This window comes from Pantherophis guttatus, chromosome 2 (assembly GCF_059756535.1).
Source record: "Pantherophis guttatus breed Tessera chromosome 2, ASM5975653v1, whole genome shotgun sequence".
In the NCBI taxonomy this organism is placed as follows: Eukaryota; Metazoa; Chordata; class Lepidosauria; order Squamata; family Colubridae; genus Pantherophis; species Pantherophis guttatus.
In genome coordinates, this window is record NC_142064.1 from 250,142,948 (window position 1) to 250,164,977 (window position 22,030).

General features: G+C 42.6%; 1 protein-coding gene across 4 annotated transcripts in view; it reads right to left on the reverse strand.

The window, feature by feature from the left end:
- Nucleotides 1-22,030, reverse strand: part of MTMR14 (myotubularin related protein 14) — a 123,504-nt gene that overhangs the window by 62,935 nt on the left and 38,539 nt on the right. For 2 of the 4 annotated variants that reach the window (XM_034431760.2, XM_034431757.2), the window contains exons 10-15: nucleotides 13,325-13,391; nucleotides 10,862-10,947; nucleotides 9,971-10,047; nucleotides 8,918-8,954; nucleotides 4,759-4,829; nucleotides 2,419-2,468 (exon numbers count right to left, since the gene is read on the reverse strand). In XM_034431760.2, the coding sequence (XP_034287651.2) occupies nucleotides 2,419-2,468; nucleotides 4,759-4,829; nucleotides 8,918-8,954; nucleotides 9,971-10,047; nucleotides 10,862-10,947; nucleotides 13,325-13,391 (388 nt within the window). The remainder of the gene's footprint in view (nucleotides 1-2,418; nucleotides 2,469-4,758; nucleotides 4,830-8,917; nucleotides 8,955-9,970; nucleotides 10,048-10,861; nucleotides 10,948-13,324; nucleotides 13,392-22,030) is intronic. The other 2 variants (XM_087883815.1, XM_034431758.2) reach the window with 1 other exon arrangement.

The window sequence follows — 22,030 nt, forward strand, 5'->3', positions numbered from 1 at the left end:
TGGATATCTGGAAATAGATTGCCAAGATATTCTGGCTCCAATTTTTCTCAATAGCACCAGCAGCAAAATAATGCTTTTATAAGATCACAGTAAATCATGTCTTGTTTAAGGATGTTTCCTGGAATAAAATGAAACTTGCTGGAGTCATACAACCTGCTAAATCAAAAACAAGTAGTTGCTAAATTCCACTCATTCAATACCATCGTTAAGTTGGAATGGTCACTGAACAAGTGGTTGTTAAGCAAGGACTACCTGTATTGCACTAGACACCGAGTGTTAAGTGCAATTTTTTTTTACACACAATACATCTATGATTGTCTGTAACTGAACCTGTTCTATCCCCTCTATATAATAGTTATTTCACTAGATTTCACATGAAAGTACATAAGTGAGTACAAAAATGTACATTGGAGGATTAAGATTTTTTTTAAAAAAAATAATCCTCCATTGTACATTTAAAAAAAAGAAAAGAAAACAAACCCGGATTTAAACTTCAGCGGCAAGCCTGAAGGATGGGTGGGCAATTACCCTAAAAAAATCAGAGTTGTGGGAGTTTTTTGGCAAGAGGAGGGGGAAGGTAGATGTAAGAGTTCAACGGCATAAATGGAAACTAATGTGTTTTGCATAACTTGTGTCCTTGAATCAATTAGAATATTCATGACCAACTTATGGCTATTTTGTGTGTATATAGAAATTGGCTTTCCTTGCCAGAGTATACAATATCCTAAATTTGGATTGTCCAGAAATAGACTCTCTTTTAGAAGTGGTTAAAGAAAGCAAGCAGAATTAAAAGGACTCCTACGCTATTTATTTTAATTGCTGGTTGGGAGATAGTGAAGATGACAGCTAAGTGATATGTTTCAAAATCGAGCAGTGCCATCTGCGGAACCCAGCACAAGGCTTCTCCAGAAAAGTGATCATGTCATGTTCAGTGGACAGGATTTGCCAACTGGTGCTGGCTGGAGATGGCAAGACCAAGGGGGCTGGCTGGGAAGAGTCTATGCTAAGACCAGCATCCTTCTGCCTCTTACCCATCCTCTCCCCCATTCCAGAGACAGCTAGAAATAGAAGCAGGAGTTGAAAAAGCTAGTGGCCAGAAGGCAGTCACAACTCTCCGTCCTGCACAACAAAAACTGTTCAAGAAATACATCTTGGACAGAAGAGGCACATTGACATTATTGTTCTTATTTTGTATCAATGTTTCTGAGATACTGGAAGGCACACTGACTCATTATCCCATTCCCCTCTCATTGGAAGCCATCGGTCTGGCTCCTGCAGTTTTCCAGAGTCATTATCTTCACATGTCCCCAAAGGGATGGATATGGGACAATGGTGTGTGTGGTGAACGATGGTAGTCTTTGGGAACTCAAACTGGGTGTTTGTCACGTTTTGTAGCAGCATAATACCTTCCAGACAAAGTAATGAGACTGGGGATTTAAAAGCTCACTATTCCTCAAAGAATCAACAAACCCGTTAATCCTTCAAGGTGTAAATATGGCCCTCTGTTGAAACAGACCATCATTGAAATCCCTATTGAAAATGCAACTGTTGTTATCTTTCTTGCATTTTCTGATGTTCAGAGAAATGTATCAGTATTATCTAGCCAGAATCACACATCCATGCACAGGAAGATCAACAGTGGAAGCCTCCACAAAACTATATCCCAGAGAGCGCACTTCAGGCTGAGTATGCTCAGAGGTCACAGAAGACTGGCTTTTGGGAGGAACAAAACATCTGGAATGACACAAATACGTGAAGGACACAGGAAGGAAGGGGAGATCTGTGGGGACACTAAAGAGGTGCTTTCCCTACTGGGATATTGTGTGGTAAGGTAAAGGTAAAGGTTCCCCTTGCACATATGTGCTAGTTGTTCCCAACTCCAAGGGGCGGTGCTCATCTCTGTTTCAAAGCCGAAGAGCCAGTGCTGTCCGAAGACGTCTCCGCGGTCATGTGGCCGGCATGACTAAATGCCAAAGGCGCATGGAACGCTGTTACCTTCCCACCAAAGGTGGTTCCTATTTTTTCTACTTGCATTTTTAAAGTGCTTCCGAACTGCTAGGTTGGCAGAAGCTGGGACAAGCAACGGGAGCTCACCCCATTATGCGGCACTAGGGATTCGAACCGCTGAACTGCCGACCTTTCGATCGGCAAGCTCAGCGTCTTAGCCACTGAAACCGCGTCCCTATTGTGTGGTAGGTTCTGCTTTTTAACTTTATATTCTGTACTATATGCCAGCAGCTACCTTCTCTAGATTTTGATGGACCAAAATGTGATCAGCTGACTTTACCAATTCCATGTGTCCTTCAGAGCTTTCCTAAATCCTTCAGAAGAATCAAGAGTTAGCATCTCAAAACCTGAGAAAATGAGAGTCCCAGCTCAGATTAAGGACTTTATGTAAAGATAGAAAGAGAAACTCACTTAGCATACAGATTTCTTCCAGAGTGAATCCAGGTGGCAGACTCTTCCTTCTGGGACAGAAAGAAAAAAGTCAGGAAATGGGAAGGGCACATTGAAACAGCTCCACGTCCTACAGCAGAGAAGATATTTAGTGCAAGCGTTGAACCGTTGAGTTCTTGGGGCTCTCAGAGCTTGCTTTATATCTTACAGATGTTTTTATTACTCAGCTAAATAACATCAGTGTAAGGAAGATGGGGGTTTTTGCTGGGTAATGAAGGTTGCATTGATGTTGTTAGTTAGCTGAGTAATGTTAGTTAGCTGAGTTAGCTGAGTAATGAAGTGTTTGCAATTAAAAAAACAACCAAGCTCAGAAAGTACCAAGAACCCACCAGATCCGTATCCTGAAATAGCCAAACAAATCCATCTTAGAATAGTTGCAGTCACATGATCTTCTGAATTATGGCTGAGGTTGAGGAACCAACCTTCTCTCCATCATGCAAGTAATTTCATGGATGGGTTTATACAACATGCCAAATCTTAGTCTCTGTGTTCTATCCTAACAAACAAGCAAGCAACCATGTTATGGTTTAATAGGATGGGCCAGTTTATCCAATGCATTAAAACAAGACTGACTTTCCATAAGACACTGAACCACAAACTACCTAACCCTCCACTTTAACTTAATTTATTGCAGATTGAAGCAATGATTTACTTCCTATTTTGATTAAGCACAAGATGGTGAAAAATGATTTGGCTAAGTCAATAAGCACCAAAAGAAGTGAACAGAGAGAGAGCATGAGTGATGGGTTCTTTCCCAGTTCTTCAAATTTTAAAGAGTCCAGAGTCAATGTGTAATATGTGTGTGTGGATGACCTTGAAAGACCGGGGGGGGGGGAGGGGGCGTGGGGGGAGGGAGAAGTGCCACACCCAGGGGAACTGAAATATAAAAAGCAGCTTGGCCCACAGAGGAATGTGGGGATGGCAAAAGTCTAAGGACCCACCTTAGTTTCTTGGGTATTAAAGGTGATGGGGAAGAAATATACTTTTGAGACTGGCATGATGGTTTTCAATCTTGAGAGGTAATCCAGAGAGGAAACACATCCAGATGAAATAATTCTTACTTTACTGTTAGGTTACAGTAACAGAATCTTGCAAGTCAGAAAGTACATCTCTCCCCCATCACCTTTACAGTCTAAGAAACTAAGCTGGTCCTTTCTGAGACTTTTGCCATCCCCACAATCCTGGCCAAGCTGCCTTTTATATAACCACCTTGCTGGCTGCGGCACTTTCTCATCTCCCAAGGCCATTCTCACATACCATTACACAATGAGAGAACTCTCATCCCAAACGAAGTCCAATTCATCTCCTGAAACTGCTAACGTTATTTTTAGATTTTTATTAAAATCCTGCCTTTAGTATTTTTATAAATAACTTAAGAGCAGCAGATATACTAATAATTCTTCCTTCCTATTTTCTCTGCAACAACCCTGTGAGGTGAAGTTGGACTGAAAGAAAATGAGTGGCCCAAGGTCACCCAGCTGCCTAAGGTGGGACTAGAACTCACAGTCTCCTGGTTTCTAGCCTGGTGCTTAACCACTAGACCAAACTGGGGCACGCAACCTACTACCCTGTTTCCCACAAAATATGACATCCCCTGATAATAAGCCCGATCGGGCTTTTGAGCGCATGGCAATAAGACCAAGCGCTTATTTCAGGGTTCAAAAAAATATAAGACAGGGTCTTATTTTCGGGGAAACACAGTATTTTGAAACACCTTCAACTATAACTCCCACAGTCTCTAAGCCATGACTGTGCTAGCTGGGGATTATGGCATGAATAGTCTAAAAATGTGTGCCTCCTCTTGCATTGTAGGCCAATAGCATAAAACCCATACCAGCTCAAAATGAAACCTCAGGGGTCAAGGGTCGCGACAGGGTCCTGGAAGCGAGAGGATATCTTGCTTGTGAGCTATCTGAAAGTTGGAATCCTGAATTAAATAGGCCCTTGGTGTGATCCATCTGAGTGGATGGAAGCTGAGGGGAAGCTTCAAGATCAGATTGCCTAACTGCAGGCAGTGTCATTGAAAAGGGATTGCTATGCTAAACTCAGCCGATGGATTAACTGAACTCAAGTCATGCTCCCCACCCCACCGCACCCAATGTAGGGCTTCTAGAAATAGCTCTAGACCAAATGGTATGGCCCCATTTGCGCGGGTTTCTGACTGCAAAAATCAATTAAAATGAACTGGGCCAGGACACCAGGGTTTCTATTTTCCAGCAGAAAGGAAACGTGCACAATAATAGTATTCTCAGTCCTTCTTGCCTACCTTTGAGGGTGGCAATTGCAAACACAAGCTCTTACCTCAGCTGCTTAGAGGCAGAAAACTCCTCAGAGATTATGTGCTTCAGAAAATCGAAGCAGAAAAAGAAAATCTAGAGGCAAAATAAGAGGAATAAAAGAGAGGTCAACTGCCATATGTAGGTAGTCCTTGAACTTATGACCACAACTGAGCCCAAAATTTCTGTTGCTAAGCGAGACAGATGTTGAGTTTTCTCCCATTTTATCATCTTTCCTGCCACAGTTAATAAAGTGAATCATTGCAGTTGTTAAGTTAGTAATACTGTCATTAAGTGAATCTGGCTTCCCCATTGATTTTGCTTGTCAGAAGGGCACAAAAGGAGGATCGCATGACCCTGAGACACCGCAACCGTCATAAATATATATGCCAGTTGCCAAGCGTCTGGATTTTGATCACGTGACCATGGGGAGGCTGCAATGGTCATAAGTGTGAAAAACCATCGTAAGTCACTTTTTTCAGTGCCTTTCTAACTTTGAGCAGTCACTAAACAAACTGTTATTAAGTCAAGGACTACCTGTAGTCAAACAAGGGCTTCCTCCATTTTTTTTTTTTTTTTTTTGATTTATATGCTGCCCTTCTCCGAAGACTCAGGGCGGCTTACAATGTGCTCAGCAATAGCCTTCATTCTTTTATATATTTATACAAAGTCAGCTTATTGCCCCCACAACTGGGTCCTCAATTTACCTACCTTAGAAAGGATGGAAGGCTGAGTCAACCTTGAGCCTTGGCGAGATTCGAACCCTGCAGTAATTGCAGGCAGCTGGTCTTAATAACCAGCTTAATAACAGGGTGCCTTAAACCCCTGTACTACCAAGGCTCTTTTTTTGGCAAAGCACTGATCCTGGGGTCTGGCAGCCACTCCCACCAAACCCAATGAAAGTCGCTCGCTACTCATCCCTTCAAGATCTTAAGTCTTCCACTGCCCTGCCCTCGATACTGCATGCAAGATAGATCAACAATGGAACTGACTATTTAAGAAGATGGCAGACTGCCATTCGATGGATGTGCGGAAATTGCTCTTTCCAGCTTTCTAACTTTATGAGTTCCCAAATCATTGGCTAAAAGTTATGAGGATCAGGCGAGGTGTGTTAAGAAAACCCATGATTAAATAATCCCCAAATCCCTATGGCTAAACATTACATTGGCTCAGGGCAGGGGTGGGATTCAACCGGTTCGGACTGGTTTGGGCAAACCGAATGCTAATTTTACATCTGGTTCACCGAACTGGTAGTTGCAAGGACTGGCTGGCCCCGCCCACCCTACCCCTCCCCTCCCAGGAGTCTCCACACGGCCCGTTTTGGATGCCAGATAAATGCAGGCCCCGCATGGAGGTTCTGAAAGGGTGAAAAATGGGCCTCCCGGAAGTTCCGGAAGTCCGTAAACGGACTCATTTCCGGCCTCCGGAGCCTGGGGAAGGCCGTTTTCACCCTCCTGGAAGCTCGGGAAAGCCTCTGGAGCCTGGGGAGGACAAAAAGCCCCCCCCCGGTGCAGGAGGCCTAGTAGGCCACGCCCACCCAGCAACCGGGCAAGGAACCAGTTGCTAAAATTTTTGAATCCCACCCCTGGCTCAAGGTATCCTCTGGATTCCTTGAAAGCCATGCTGAGAGTGAGTGGCCAAGTTCTGACCTGTGAAAAACATAAGATTTATACAAATAATAATTATTCCAGGATTTCACAATTTCTCCAACTTGGAGCAAGTTTAAGTCACTTTCCTCATCTTGGTGCCCTTCTGAATTAAACTATGAATCCCTAGCTGGTACTTACAAGGGCCATGTTCTAAATGTAGCTGGAGGTCACAAGGTCAGTCAGAGGCTGCTTTAGAACATCCACTTGCTCAATCAGGTGTTATCTCAGTATTAGTTGCAGCAAAGGATGGGGTGGGGAGGGAAGTGTTAAATGTCTCATTAAAAAAAACCCCAACCAGCATGACTGTAGCAGAAGGCAAAATTAGAGGGCACAGATGGGCAAGCCAAGTGACACTTGTGCCAGAGGCAGTTTGTTTTTCTCTCTCCCCTAATCCCACTTGCAAGACTGGAACAGAAGGGACCACAAGCCTGGCTGTGGCATGAAATCACACAGACACTCTGTGTGTGCCCTGTTTAGCAAGCTGAAATATAATCACATGCAAGGGGAAGGGCAGGGTGTGTGGGGGCTAATAATCTGGTTTGAGATGTTCATAAGCATGATATAAACATGAGATATTGCCTGCTGGAGACCATAACATTATGGGTGCATCAAAGCCCAGAGTTCAAAACGGCTCTTTAGGCCATCAAGACCAACTGTTTGCTCAGTTCAGGAATTCAAAGCAGGGGTGAAATGCTCCCAGTTCGGACCGGCTCGGGCGAGTAGGTAGCGATGGCGGCGGGCGGTTCTGAGAACCGGTAGCAAAAATCCCTGCCCCCGCCTCCCCCATGCCCAGCTGAGCCCCGCGATCATCAGAGCCTTTTTTTCCTTTTAAATGGCTCTGACCAGCCAAGCTCTGACATCCCAACTGAGTTGCCTGCTAATCAGGCAACTCAGCTTGGATCGCCAGAGCCATGTCAAAGAAAAAAAGTTTATTTTTTTCTCCCCTCCCCTCTCCCAGCCTCCAACTTGCTTACCTTAGCTGCTGATCGCATGACGATCGCAATCCATGCATCAGCAAGCAACTGAATCTCCCTGCCTGCAATCAAGCTCATTGGTGAGCAGCTCTTTCTGCCTGCCTGTCTTCCTGCCTAGACTTGCAGACTTCAACTCCCAGCAAAGCTGGCTGAGGAATTCTGGGAGTTGAAGTCCACAAGTCTTAAAAGTTGCCAAGGTTGGAGACCCCTGTTCTATTGGGTAAGTTTTTTTCCCCCTTTGGGAGCTTTAAAAAAAAATAGTTAATTGGGGGGTTTTTTTAGTTGTTCTTTTTTTAGACCTAGCCATTTAAAGTTTAGGAAGTTTTAAATTTAGCTGCTTTTATATAAAAATAAAAATAAAGTAAAATAATATTTGTGCAGCTTTCTGAGATTTAGTGTGTTTCTGTAGTGTTTCACTCTAACTACACAAACACACAAAATCTCACAAAACTGTATGTGGAATTTTGTGTGTGTAAAGTGTGAAAGTTGGTTTTGGGGCTTTTTGTGGCTGTGTGAGGTTCCTGCTTGTTGCAGGGGCCATTTTGGGTCTAGCACAGCTGCTTTTACATTATGGGTGAGCCAGTTGTGTTGTGTTGTGTGTGTGTAAAGTGTGAAAGTTGTTTTTTGGGGCATTTGGGGCTGTGTGAGGTTCCTGCTTGTTGTGGGGCCATTTTGAGTCTAGCACAGCTGCTTTTACATTGTGGGTGAGCCAGTTGTGTTGTGTTGTATTTTATAGGTTAAAAAAGGGCAAAGAAGTGACATTGACTTGGCCACGCCCACCCAGTCACCTTACCAAGCCCTGCCCACTAATTAAGCCACGCCCACAGAACCGGTAGCAAAAAAATTTAGATTTCACCCCTGATCCAAAGCAAAATATTTTTAACATGTGGATGTCTAAATCTTCCCTGAATGGGAGCAGAACTATTGCTGCTGAGATCTGCTTGGGAACGTCCTAAAAGTGTCTGGTTGGCCACAATGGTAGATTTCTGGTAAGATCTAATGAGTTTGTTAGTTAGATTCCGTTTTCTCGGTCCAGAATCTAGATATTGTGTACTCCTGTTAACTTCAGGTGTAGATTCAGATTCAGTATAACAAAGTTGGAAGGGAACTTGGAGGTCTTCAAGTCCAACTGTCTGCTGAAGCAGGAGACCCTACATCATTTCAGATAAACTGCTGTCCAATCTCTTAAAAACCTTCAATGTTGGAGCATCCATACCTTTTGAAGGCAAGCTGTTCCACTGATTAATTGTTCTCACTGTCAGGAAATTTCTCTATAGTTCTAGGCTGTATCTCTCCTTGATAAATTTCCATCCGTTCTTGTCCAGCCTTCGGGTGCTTTGGAGAACAGGCTGATCCCCTCTTCTCTGTGGCAGCTCCTTAGATATTGGAACATGCTATTATGTCACCCCTAGTCTTTCTTTTCACTAGACTAGACATTCCCAGTTCCAATTCAGATGAAATTTATATATATATATTTGAGCTCCTCTCTATTTTGCTGACTGGGAAATGCTAAAAAAGCATCTTTAGTGTGACATGGACACAATTTTTTAGAGACACTTACTTCCTCTCCTTTGCTGAGCCGATCCACTAACATGTGCCTGTAGGAGGAAGCAGAGAGTTTGGTATTCACCAAGCACGTTCCAAACGGCTGTGAAGACAGGACCGCCACATCGATGCAGACTAACCAGGATGTCTAGAATTCAGGTAGGGATCTAGATCAACCCCAAGGACTGTGTGTCAAGCTCCCACCCCAAAGGACTGCAGGATAGATGCAGAAAACCCCTGGGGACAGAGGCTTTGAAAAGGATTACCGTATTTTTCGGAGTATAAGACGATCCAGAGTATAGGACGCACCTTAGTTTTGGGGTAGGAAAATAAGAAAAAAAACCAATCTGCCTCTGCCTACCAGCATCCATTGGTATTCATTTGGTTAGCATCCTCAGCAAACAGCCTGATCAGCTTCAGCACATTAGCCTGATTCAGCACGAGCAGCTGATTGGTGGGGGGATCGCCTCCCGGAATACCCCCAATCAGCTGTTCCCAAAGGTGAACTTTAGCAACAGGTTTGCTGGTTGTGAGCGCATGTGCATGCTACACTCACACGTGCCTCATTGGGGCAGATACGCAGCTTCAAAAATGCAGCTGATCGTCGTAGGTCGCCCCAGTGAGTACAGCGGGGGAAGCGCGGAACCAGTCTGACAAGGCACCAGATGTTCCGGGTTGCCATTTTGGCTTTTCACCCTCTGAAAGCTTCGTTTGAGAGGCTGCCTTTGCAAAGAGAAGCTCCTTTGCAAACGGAGCTTTTGGAGACCGTTTGAGAGGCTCTCGGTTTGAGAGGCTGCCTTTGCAGCCTCCAAAAGCTCCAAAAGCTTAGTTTGAGAGGACGTGCGGAGGCCAAAGGATGGGCCCTGGCGGGTGGGCAGAGTTACATTCGGTGTATAAGACGCACCAAAATTTTCACCCTCTTTGGAGGGGGGGGGAGTGCATCATATATTCCGAAAAATACGGTAATCAAGAGGAATGGAGAAAGCAAGTTAAACATGCTATATAAATCAAGCTTTTCAATGCCTATGCTATTCCTGCCACCATGACCGCCTACGCTCAGCATGCCTACCCAAAGAGGAACCAATCGTAAGCCACTGTCAGGTAAAGAATCTCTGCAGGTTCCAGGGACGTGTGGATCAGCCCATCCTAAAGAAAAAAAGACTGAGAATACAGTAAACATTATAACGATTCCCTGCTCTGCGCCTCCCTTTGTATACATCCAAACACCAAAATTACTTAGGGATCTTTGTGTACAAGGAAAGTTTCTTAAACAAACAAACAAACAAACAAACAAACAAACAAACCCCATTTAAGAAGCCATCCCTTCTACAATATTCTTTCTAGTGCTGTGCATCCTGCAAGAAACTGCACAGCAGCATCCTTTCTTGACCCTGGGGTTTCCTGAGCTTAATGCTTTATTCCAAAAAGAAGCTTGAAGTTTGTTACAGATTCAAAATGGTAGCATTAAGTAGCTCTTTTCCTACATCCTTTTCCTGAGTCCTCAGGATGGTTTCTTGACTCAACGTTTCAGTCTTCTTTGGGTGGGTTTTTTTTTCTTCCCGCCACACAAAAGTTGAATTATGCAAAATGGAAAAGATCCATGCAAATTTCATTTATGTGAGCCCAACTGGTTCACGGTATTGCAGAATGCAAATAAAATAGCAACTTCTCTTCAGAGAAATTGTGATGGGCAGGGATAGGATTTGAACTCTCGAGTTCCCAAATGAACCCCATAAAGTTACCATAAAGCCCTTATCTTTTATTTAGCAACCCTGCGTTTTCTTCCAGCAGAGTCAGGCACTTTTAAAAGGCACCCCACAAAACCGCAGGGGCCTTGAACTCACCAATCATATTACAGGTTAAATAAACCTCCACTACCATCACCACCACCATCCTGCCAAATCTCAGCTATAGCACCCATGCCAACTACAGATACAGGAATGTGCTTATTGGTACTCACAGCCCACAGGGAGAGACGCAGGAGAGAGATGAAAAGCGGCGTCCTGTCCCATCCGGATATACAATGAACCAAGAGCCCACCATCATCTGTGCAAAGCCGGCAGGAAGGGAAAGCAACAGCGGAGGGAAAAAGCTGAGTTACTTGTATGGCATTCTGGATGAAAAGCCTCCCACTGTCCCCGGGCCTCCAGCGGTCTCCAGGGGATAATGTGGCATATGCTAGGCCAGCTGCAGAAGACAGAGCCTTCTCCACACCCTGCCAGACAAAGGAGGTAAGAGCTACAGCAAGCTGGAGGACAACAGATAAGAGGGATATTAGAAATCACCCAGGAGGAAGACTAGCTGCAGCATCTATTGTATAAAAGTGTGCAAAGAGGGTTTCATTTAAGCAGAATAGCATAGAGTGGTGTGGCGTGGCGTAGCGTAGCGTAGCATAGAAGAGTTGAAAGGGACTTCGGAGGTCTTCTAGTCCAACCCCCTGCTCAGGCAGGAAATTATACCATTTCAGACAAATGGTTGTCCAATCTCTTCTTATAAACTTCCAGTGTTGGAGCATTCCCAACTTCTGGAGGCAAGTTGTTCCACTGTTTAATTGTTCTGTCAGGAAATTTCTCCTTAGTTCTAGGTTGCTTCTCTCCTTGATTAGTTTCCACCCATTGCTTCTTGTCCTACACTCAGGTGCTTTGGAGAATAGCCTGACTCCCTCTTCTTTGTGGCAGCCCCTGAGATATTGGAACACTGCTCCTTCTTTTCATTAAATTAGACATACCCAATTCCAGTAACCATTCATATGTTTTAGCCTCCAGTCCCCTAAAACCTTTGTTGCTCTTCTCTGCATTTTTTCTAGAGTCTCAACATCTTTTTACTTTGTGGCGACCAAAACTGGATGCAGTATTCCAAGTGTGGCCTTACCAAGGCATTATGAAGTGGTATTTTCGTGTCTTCTTCCCACACGGAAGTAAATAAGGAACAGCAAAGGCCTGCAGTGGATCTTCCAGTGCATCACAGGCAAACCCACTGCCTTGCGTCCTCCACCTTGAGTTCAGCTGTAACACCTCCTATAGTTTTTCGGAATTCCTTTCTAACCTTCTTTTCTATCACAACCAGAATCTATGAGATTCTCCCGAAGAATTAAACTTTTCTGCATTTCAATAAGCTATGCAAGCATTTTAAGATACTGTTTTAAAGATTTTAAGATACTATGCCCAAGTGCCATATTCCTTTCTTCCTGTTTTTTTTTTTTTGGGGGGGGGGGAAATGAGCTTATCAATCAATCAATTCTTGAGGCCCAAAGACTGACTGAATCAATCAAGTCACTGAATGAAGTGGTCGATGCAGGGATCTCCATCCTTGGCAACTTTAAGACTTGTGGACTTCAACTCCCAGAATTCCTCAGCCAGCCAAATATCTCTTACTTTCACACACAGATAGTTCTCGACTTACAACCATTCATTTGTATACCACTCAAAGATATAAGGGTGCTGAAAAAGGTTACTTACAACCGATCTTCACACTCATAACCATGGTAGTGTCATGTAATCAAAATTCAGGCATTTTGACACCTGGCATGTATTTCCGATGGTTGCAGCATCCTAAAGTCGCATGATCTCCATTTGCAAACTTCCCACCCACCTTCCAACAAGCAAAGTCAATGGGAGAAGCTGGATTCCCTTAACGACCACGGTGGCTCACTTAACAACGGTGGCAAAAAAGGTCATAAAATCAGGCATGGCTCACTTAATGACCACAATGCTTAGCAACCCAAATTCTGGTCCCCATTGTGGGTGTAAGTCAAGGACATCCTATAAGCCAAATGTTAATTCTTTTTTTTAAAAAAAATAGAATAGACACTGCCCTGATCTGTGTGGCATATATCAGAGGTCTCCAACCTTGGCAATTTTAAAACTTGTGAACTTCAACTCCTCTCTCTCTCTCTCTCTCTCTCTCTCTCTCTCTCTCTCTCTCTCTCTCTCTCTCTCTGTGTGTGTGTGTGTGTGTGTGTGTGTGTGTGTATTGGGAGTTGAAGTTCACAAGTCTTAAAGTTGCCAAGGTTGGAGAGTCCTGGCATAGATAGTAAGTAAAGGATCTCTCTTGCGCTTATTTTTGGGATAGAGATCTCAAACAAAAACAACAAAGTCAGAGTTTTCCTGGAGGTTCAGTTAACCATGAAAGAATCTTAGGACTGTAGAAAAGTGATCAAGATAATAAAAGAGTTTTTTTAGGATGACAGAAACAAAGAGAAAGGTCCATCTCCCCCAGGTACCAATACACTGGTCAAATCATATGGCAAAGAAACCCTCTATTAAATCAAATCTATTGGTTTCACAGTTGGTTTCCCAATGTTTGCCTAATTACAGTATATCTCCTTGATATTTTTTTTTAAATGATCACTAAAAATTACAAATTAGTTACGAAAATCCCCCAAATCACGAATGAACCAGAAGAAAAATAAACAACACCTCACCGTCACTATTGATAATGGAGATCAGAAGCTTCAGGTAGTTCTGTGTCTGCTGTACAAGGTCCCAGTTCTGGGTGGGGAGGGGAGAATGGCGAGGAAGGGAGAAAGAAAACAGAAAACATGAAGCAATAGGAGTCCGTTGGGAGACAAGTCCAACCCTGTTCATTTGGTTTCAAAAACCAAATTTAATCTAAACCCATCACCTGCTAACCTAATTTCTCAAGGTTGACTCAGCCTTCCATCCTTCCGAGGTAGGTAAAATGAGGACCCGGATTGTGGGGGCAATAAGCTGACTTTGTATAAAAAAGAACACCGCTTGGGAGGGGCCGAAAGCCCTACTAAGCAGGTATATACAAAAGTATGAAGGCTATTGCTTAACGCATTGCAAGCCGCCCTGAGTCTCCGGAGAAGGGCGGCATATAAATCGAACCAATAAATAAATAAATAAATAAATTGTTTCTTTGTAGATCTTGGTTTCGGTAGCAACATCTCAACTTCCACAAAAACAAATTCCCAAGAGCAACTTTCACCGATTCAATCTTTTCCTTTTCAGAGGTAGTAGTATTTAGTGATGTTTAATCTTTTCACTTGGCATGTGTTCCTATTTAAGTGCAAGATGGCAGGCCTGAAGGCTCAAAGGTTAAAAAGATGGCTTCCAGGTCTGGACCTATTTTTCTCAACAGCATCCCTGAGAGGTAGATTGGTCTGAGAGAGAGTGACTAGGCCAAAGTCTTCGAGGGAGGACTTCGAGTCCAACCCCTTTATCACAAAACCACGCTGGCTTTCTTGCTCTTGTGCTTCTAGATTTTAAGGGCATCCTTTCTGTTTGTAAGAATCCAGAACAGTTTTGCCAAAAACTACATCCATAATCAATAAGAACTGCCCACTCATTAGGTTCTAATGCAAATGACGAGAGAAAAGCTGCTTCCTGATAAAATATAGCAGGATCTGTGTGGGTTTAATTATCCACAAGGGTTGAAGTTCAAAAGGCATTGGTTCTGCTTTTTGAAAACATCTCAAACTATATTCCTTAGCATAAAGAAAGCCCCCTTTGACTGAAGTCTTAGAAACTGAAACAGATTTGGGGAGGATCTGCTGGCCATAAGTGACCTTCATGTCTTCCTAATCTTTCCTATACCCTTTTTTCATCAAGTCCACCCTCTGTAGGAGGTCCTGGCCTACTCCTTTCCTTAGTTAAGATCATCTAGACCAGGGGTGTCAAACTCACATCGTCACAAAGTCATCACGTGACGTATCACAACTTTTTCCCCCTTCGCTAAACCGGGCGTGGCCAGCATGTGACGTATCTGGCCCACAAGCCGCAAGTTTGACAGCCCTGATCTAGACTCCTAGCTTGAATATGTCTGTCACGTTTGCAGCTTAAATACCTATCACTTGTGCATGGTGCTTCGCCTATCACTCACTTCCCAATATAGCCAATTGGGTGATTTTGAGCCAGTCCCTCCCTCCCTTGCAGCCTCACAGAGTTGTTGTTGTGAGGAAAATAGGAGGAGGAAGGTGTGTTGGATAAGTTCAATGCCACGAGTCATTTGTAAAAATAATGAAGGTGGGATAATAAACAAACAAACAAAAGCAAAGGTGAATGTATTGTAGGTCCACTAGAAGACAGTGTTGTGTGTCCTGTCTGATAGGGAACTACAGATAGCGGGACTCAAGATTTGGGCTTTTTTTGTTGTGGTACGCACTCTTACTTCAGAGGGAACATCATTCCTTCTGAGGTAAGACTGGCCCCATCCTTGGCATCCTTCCAGAAGTACAGTACCTTGGTACTCGACTGTTTTGAAACTCATCGAATGTGGTACTCAACACATTTTGACACAAAAATTTTATCCCGATACTCATCATTTGTTTGCTACTCAACACACAAGCTAGAACTTATCGGTATTGGCTGCCTTGTGACTCACTATATTATTCCTTATGGGAAAAATGTGTTTGGTAACTCATTGTTTTTGGTACTCATCTCTCTCGGAACCAATTAACGATGAGTACCAAAGTACCACTGTACCTCAAAACATGGCTGTGTCAGACTTGGGGATTTCAAGGATCTGGAAAATTGTTGCAGTGGGATACGCTACGCTCTCTTTTAGTCGTACTTAACAATATGGGTGTTTTTGTTATGGAATGTTTTCATGTCTGTTTCTTTATGGTTATTTTTTTATTGTTTTTATTGTAAAAACAATCTTTTTTATTGCTTATCTGAGTATGCCACCCAGAGTGTCACATCTGTGAGATGGACAGTTATATAAATACGGCAAAAATAAAAAAATATAATTCCTAAAATTAACTTTTGAGATAATGGAGGATAGGTTGAAATATATAATAGACACTTGCTATATTAACAGCTGTCAAAATACCAAGGAAATTCTTTTATATCTCAGCAGGACCCAAATTCAAATCTCTTCACTCCAGTTTCACTCTGTGCTGTAGCTCTTTATTCTAAAGAGAATATCTGAACTGCAATTTATTGGGTCTGGGTTATTTGGGGCGAGGAGAAATGGTGGTAGAAGCACCAAATCTTCCAAAAATGAAGACACTCCCCCAATAACTGCGGAAAAAAATGGAGAAGAGAAGGGAGCATAGTTTCTGTATCTGATTATATTACTCAATTGTTCAGGAGAATTAGGTCCCAGAGAATTATAGAGTGCATGCAAGACTCCTAAAGCTGAGAAAAATCACTCCATGGCTCAATAACAAAGCACTTTCTGAAAGATTGATTAGAGTCTGTGAATATCCCTGCTGGGTCCTGACCCACTTCAGCAAAACCCCCAAAATGGGGAAGCTGCACGGCAAAAATAGGACACGTATGCTGGTAAAAAGGGGGCTCGGTAAAAGAAGACAAAAGGATGAGTTTTTCCTCTTTGCACAAAGAACAGCTTCTTTTACACAAGCTGCAATTAAAGGAATATTACACAATGGCTTTATTTTGGAATGACCCCAAGTCCTCACCCTTTCCCTGCTATGACCCATTCACAATTCTAGTGCCACAAAGTTGGAGATAGCAAGAAGAGATTGTCAGGTCTGCAGGCAGCATATGTATTTTCTTTCGTTAATTTCATGCATGACCTCACCCCATTGTTTCATGTAGTACACCACAGAAATAGATCAAGAACTGCAAGGGCCAGGAAATGAACAATGGGATGTGCTTTCGGTAAAGAGAACAAAGCCTCAAGAAAGGGTTACAGGTAGTCCTCGACTTACGACCACAATTGAGCCCAGAATTTATGTTGGTAAAAATGAGAAATTTGTTAGGTGCATTTTACTCAATTTTATGAATTTTCTTGCCACATGTGTTAAGTGAATCACTGCAGTTGTTAAATTAGTAGCACGGTTGTTAAGTGAATCTGGCTTCCCCATTGGCTTTGCTTGTCAGAAGGTCGCAAAAGGGGATTGCATGACCTCGGGACACTGCAACCATCATAAATATGAACCAGTTGTCAAGCATCTGAGTTTAAATCATGTGACCGTGGGGATGCTGCAATGGTCGTAAGTGTGAAAAATGATTATAAGTAATTTTTTTCACTATCGTTGCAACTTCGAACAGTCACTAAATGGATTGTTGTAAATCAAGGACTACCTTTATTGTACAGGCAGTCCTTGGCTTACAACCATTCATTTAGTGGTCGTTCAAAGTTACAACGGCACTGAAAAATGTGAGCTGTGACTGGTTCTTGCACTTACAATTGACACACGACAAAAATTTAGGCGGTTGGTAACTGACATGTTTTTATGACAGTTGTAGCGTCCCAGGACATGTGATCGACATTTGGGACCAAAAAGCAAAGGCAATGGGGGAAGCTGGATTCACTTAACAACTGCAAGCATGGAGAAGAGGTCGTAAAAATTGGATGTGACTCACTTAACAACCACCTTGCTGAGCAATGGAAATTCTGGTTTCCGTTGTAGCCATAAACTGAGAGCTTCCTGGACTGGGAGGGGGGCACCTGTTCTGTGTTGCTTTTAAAGTTGTTACAATCTAGGCTGTAAGTATGGTTGTATTTATTTGCATTTGTAGAGCCGCCCGATCTCACACAGTGACTGTTTTTTGTGTTTTAATGGGATTGTGCGATTTTATACACCGCCTAGAGTCCACTCAAATTGGGTGGCTCTAAAAGATTTAAATAAAGAAAAGACTAAGAAAAGACAATCTTCCTTTCCGCCCCCCCCTTCATGATTCACTTAACACTCCTCGTGATTCACTTAACAACAGTGGCAAGAAAGGTCACAAAATGGGGTCAAACTCACTTAGCTACATAAATTCTGGGCTCAATTGTGATCGTAAAGTCGAGAATTACCTGTATCTTTCCAGTACCATTAATCATGGTGACCAAGGCTGCTGGGAATTGTAGTTCAACAACATTGGATGGTTTCCAGTACCCTGTCCCAGAACTGATTGCAAAAGCCATTCTGTTTGGACTGGAGAAAACCTTTATTCCAATGTAATCCCCAGTCCTGTAATAACTGGGGCTACTTATTTTCATGTGGCATCGATGCTCTTTTTCAGGGCCAGCTTCAATTTTTGTTGAGGTCTTTGTACCTCACTGTTCTCCCCTCACGATTCTGTCAGTTCGTGGTACTCTGGCTAGCATTAGGCAAAGCTTCTACTGTTATGATAGCTATTTCAAATTCAACAAATTGCCCTCAAAGGACACTATAGGGTTGGAAATGTGAGGTCTGTCAATTGCTCACCACTGACTAGAATACTAGCAGTTTTATTTTGTTTTTTTAAGGGCATGATCAGGATTGGGATGCAGACATCTCTCCGAGAATGCTGTGGATTAAACCCAAGTTTGCTTCTGGCCTTTTATTTCCCATCTAATTCTATCCCGTCTTTGCTTCCACAATTCAAGTGAAATATCTGTACATTTAAGTAAAGAATATTTCGTCCCAATTTAGCCCCAAACCCAGCTATTTTGTTGGTTTTCAGAACAAATCCATCACAGGCAGATTAACTCTCTCCACCCCCCCACTCCTCTTCCTACTACTGTGTTAGCACCACCTGGCTGCTGAGGAATTGAAAGAAAATGACTGACATGTTACCACAACATTCTTACTGGCAAGGATGAATTAAAAAAAAAACCCACACAATGGTAAGCTATATGCTTAGCAGAATAGAGATGAAACTGCAGGGCATCAGCATAATGTTAAAGGCTATTGGCTTTGTCATCTCAGCATTCTCAGAGCTACAACAGAGAGCATCCTACAGATGTTGGGTGTTATAGCTTAAGTAATTTTTAAAATACAGGTAGTCCTCGATTTACAACAGTTCATTTAGTGACTTTTCAAAGTTACAACGGCACTAAAAAAAATGACTTAGGACCGTTTTTACGCATACGACCAATGCAGCATGCTTATAGTCACACAATCAAAATTCAGACGCTTGGCAACTGCCTCATATTTATGATGGCTGCAGTGTCCTAGTGTCACATGATCCGCTTTTGCGACCTTCTGACAAGCAAAGCTAATGGGGAAGTCAGATTCACTTAACAACCATGTTACTAACTTAACAAAATGATTCACTTTCTGGGGCAAGAACAGTCTGTAAAATGAGGCAAACTCACTTAACAAATGTTTCACTAGGAAACATAAATTTTGGGCTCAATTGTGGTCGCAACTTGAGGACTACCTGTACTTATTTAATATTATTTTTGATCAGAAAACACAACTGACTAAATGTTGCTACCAAAGGCACTGATTTTAAGTTCCACATCTTCCTCCTCTCCTTTTCAAAAATGGGCAGGTGATTTTGAGAAACTGTATCAGCAAAGAACTTTTATATTTAATTAATTAATTTACCAATTGAAGAGAATATTTGTACCTCAGGGATGAACTATGAGGTCCTTAGTATTTTTTGAGCTTGGTGGTTAGCTTGTAGATATTTCATTACCCAACTATGTAACCTCATCAGCGATAGAAGGGAGTGGAGTTTGTTCTCTGTTAGCAAGAAAACAACCAAGCTCAGACATCCCAACAATTAATTAATTTATACATCAAATTTATACAGCTGCTCATCTCAGAAAAAGTGACTCTGGGCAGTGTACAATAAGTCATAAATAGTAAATGCATAAAAACAGACATTATTAAGAGAGAACAGATGTTAATATCAATAATGGAGCCACCTCAAGATCTCACCAGGCCTGCTGACACAGCCAGATTCTGAGAGACTTCTGGAAAATCAACAGAGAGCAAACCAACCTCATTTCTGAGGGGAAGAATGTTCCATAAGTCAGGTGCCAGGGAAGAGAAGACTCGTCTCCTGGGACCTGCCAAATGTAGTTCCCTAACAGGGCATGCCTAGTCTACTGGATCTGATGGGACAGGCAGATATTGAGGGAGAAGTGGACCCTCAAATAGCCTGGCTTCATGCCATGAAGAGCTTTCAAGGTCAAAACCAGTGCCTTGAGTTTGACCCGGGATCAGACTGGCAACCAGTGGATTTCGTGGAGTAGAGATATTCTGCACCAGCTGAAGCTTCTGGATACTCATCAAGGGCAGCCACTTGTAGAGCTCTTGCTCTCTTTGGGCACCTGAATTGCCTGATCGTCAGAGGCTTCTAAAAGCATTTTTTTCTGCAACCTCTTAAGGTTGTAGAAAAAATGCTTTTAAAAGTAAAAAAAAAAGTTGGTCACGCCCACCGTCACATCCCCCCCCACCAAGCCACACCCACAGAACCAGTAGTAACAAATTTTACATTTCACCACTGGTCCACATCCCTATAGCAGTGAGTGGGTGGAATTCCTGTGAAGGAGTCTAGGGCTTTGGTTTCTACCTCTTTCATGTAGAGATTGGCCACAATGGGAGACATAGGTGAAAAAGCTGAAGAAGCTTCTTGGATGAGAAGCGAAACATCTTCAAAGAAAAATCAGAAAGTCCAATTGCCTCTTGAAAAAAGCACCTTTGGGGCAGCAGAACGTGAAAATCCACAAATTGTGCACAGCACAAGATTGCTGTTCCATCTGAAAGACAACCTTAAGTGCTAAAAATCTAGCTAGTTACTACTTTCCTACACTGACACTGCAGTAGATTCCTATTGTAATTTTCAGAACATGAGAAATATACGTTTGATATGGGATCCTTTGGTCTACAAATCAATAATGCAGCATCTGCTGCTGCAGCCCAACTGCTACTGTCTCTAGAGTTGGACCCAACAGACACTGATCACCATTTACTCACGTGACAAATTATATAAGTTTTAAGGGAAAGCTTTCTCTAGTAAGGTTGGTTTTTCTTTTCATCGCTACACACTTCCCACAAAGTCTGGAAGTTATCTATAAGCACGATTATCTCACTTTTCAAGCCAAGTTAGCATTTTGATACGGTGACAATAGGAAGGAACTAGGATAAAAATAAAGCTTGCATCGCTTGAAGAGCTCTAGCTGTAAAGCTTTGTGTGTTTAGGGAGATGGCAGGGCAGGATGGTAAAAATACCTCATTTTTGGACGGAGGCATGAAAATCGTAAGAGAAAATGTAGAATGAGAAGTTCCACCGAAGATGAGAGGGAATTAGAGAGAATGAAAAATCTTATTTTAGTTGAAATGCACAGAAAGTGAGATTAAGCAGAACTCTTGAGAGGAATTCTAATTCCACAGATGGCTAGGTGGAAAAAATATATATATGAATTTGCAAGGATAGATTCTTCTGTTTAAGCCAAGATTTACCATTGCAGCTTCAACACTGAGCAAGGCTTCCTAAATATAGTCCAGAAAACTCAAAAGTATGACCTGGTCCAAAGTTTTGTGTCCCATTTCCAGGGAGAAGATAAAGGATGGGGAACTGCTCTCCGTCCAGATAGGGATTAACTATACATCTCTGCAACCCTCACTATACAGGTAGTACTCAACCTACAGCTGGTCACTTAACGACTGTTCAGATTAAACAACAGTCTGTAAAGAATCCCTGGGAATCCTAAATGGTCACCTTTATGACTAGTCATGGCATTCTGTCGTCACATGATTCTTAATGATTTTTTTTTTTTTTGGCTGGTTTCTGGCAAAAAAGATCCACTTTTTTTTTTTTTTGCTTTAATTTATATGCCGCCCTTCTCCGGAGACTCAGGGCGGCTTACTTGAATGGATTCATACTTATGATTGTTCTATTCACTTAACAACTGTGGATTCATCTAACGGCCATAGCATTCACTTAATAATTACCACAAAAATGGTCATAAAATAACATCTGGTCATGTGGCGTCTCGACTTATAACCGTAAAGACTGATGACCTCATTGTGGTCATCAAGTCAAGGACTACCTACCGTATTTTTCGGGGTATAAGAAGCATCTTTTTCCCCCCTAAAAGGGGGTGAAAATTTAGGTGTGTCTTATACACCGAATGTAGCCCGCCCACCCACTGGCCCCCACCCTTTGGCCTCTGCCTCGCAGCAGTTACCTCCTTGCAAGCAAACAGCAAGAAAAAACAACTCCTTTCAGCTTCAGCACAGCCTAATTAGCACAAGTTGATTGGATCGGCCTCCCAAGTCTCAGCTGATTTGCTCTCAGCTGTTTTGCACAGGGCTCTGCTGCTTGCTGCAAAGAGGTAAATTGCTGGAGCAGATTTTTTCCCCCTTGTGCTAATCAAGCTATGCTGAAAACGAAAATGAAAGTAAAGCAGGCTGTTTGCTGTAACGAGGCAAAATTGCTCAGAGGCAGAGGGAGATTTCTTTTTCTTCTTTTTCTCACCAAAAAAGATAGGT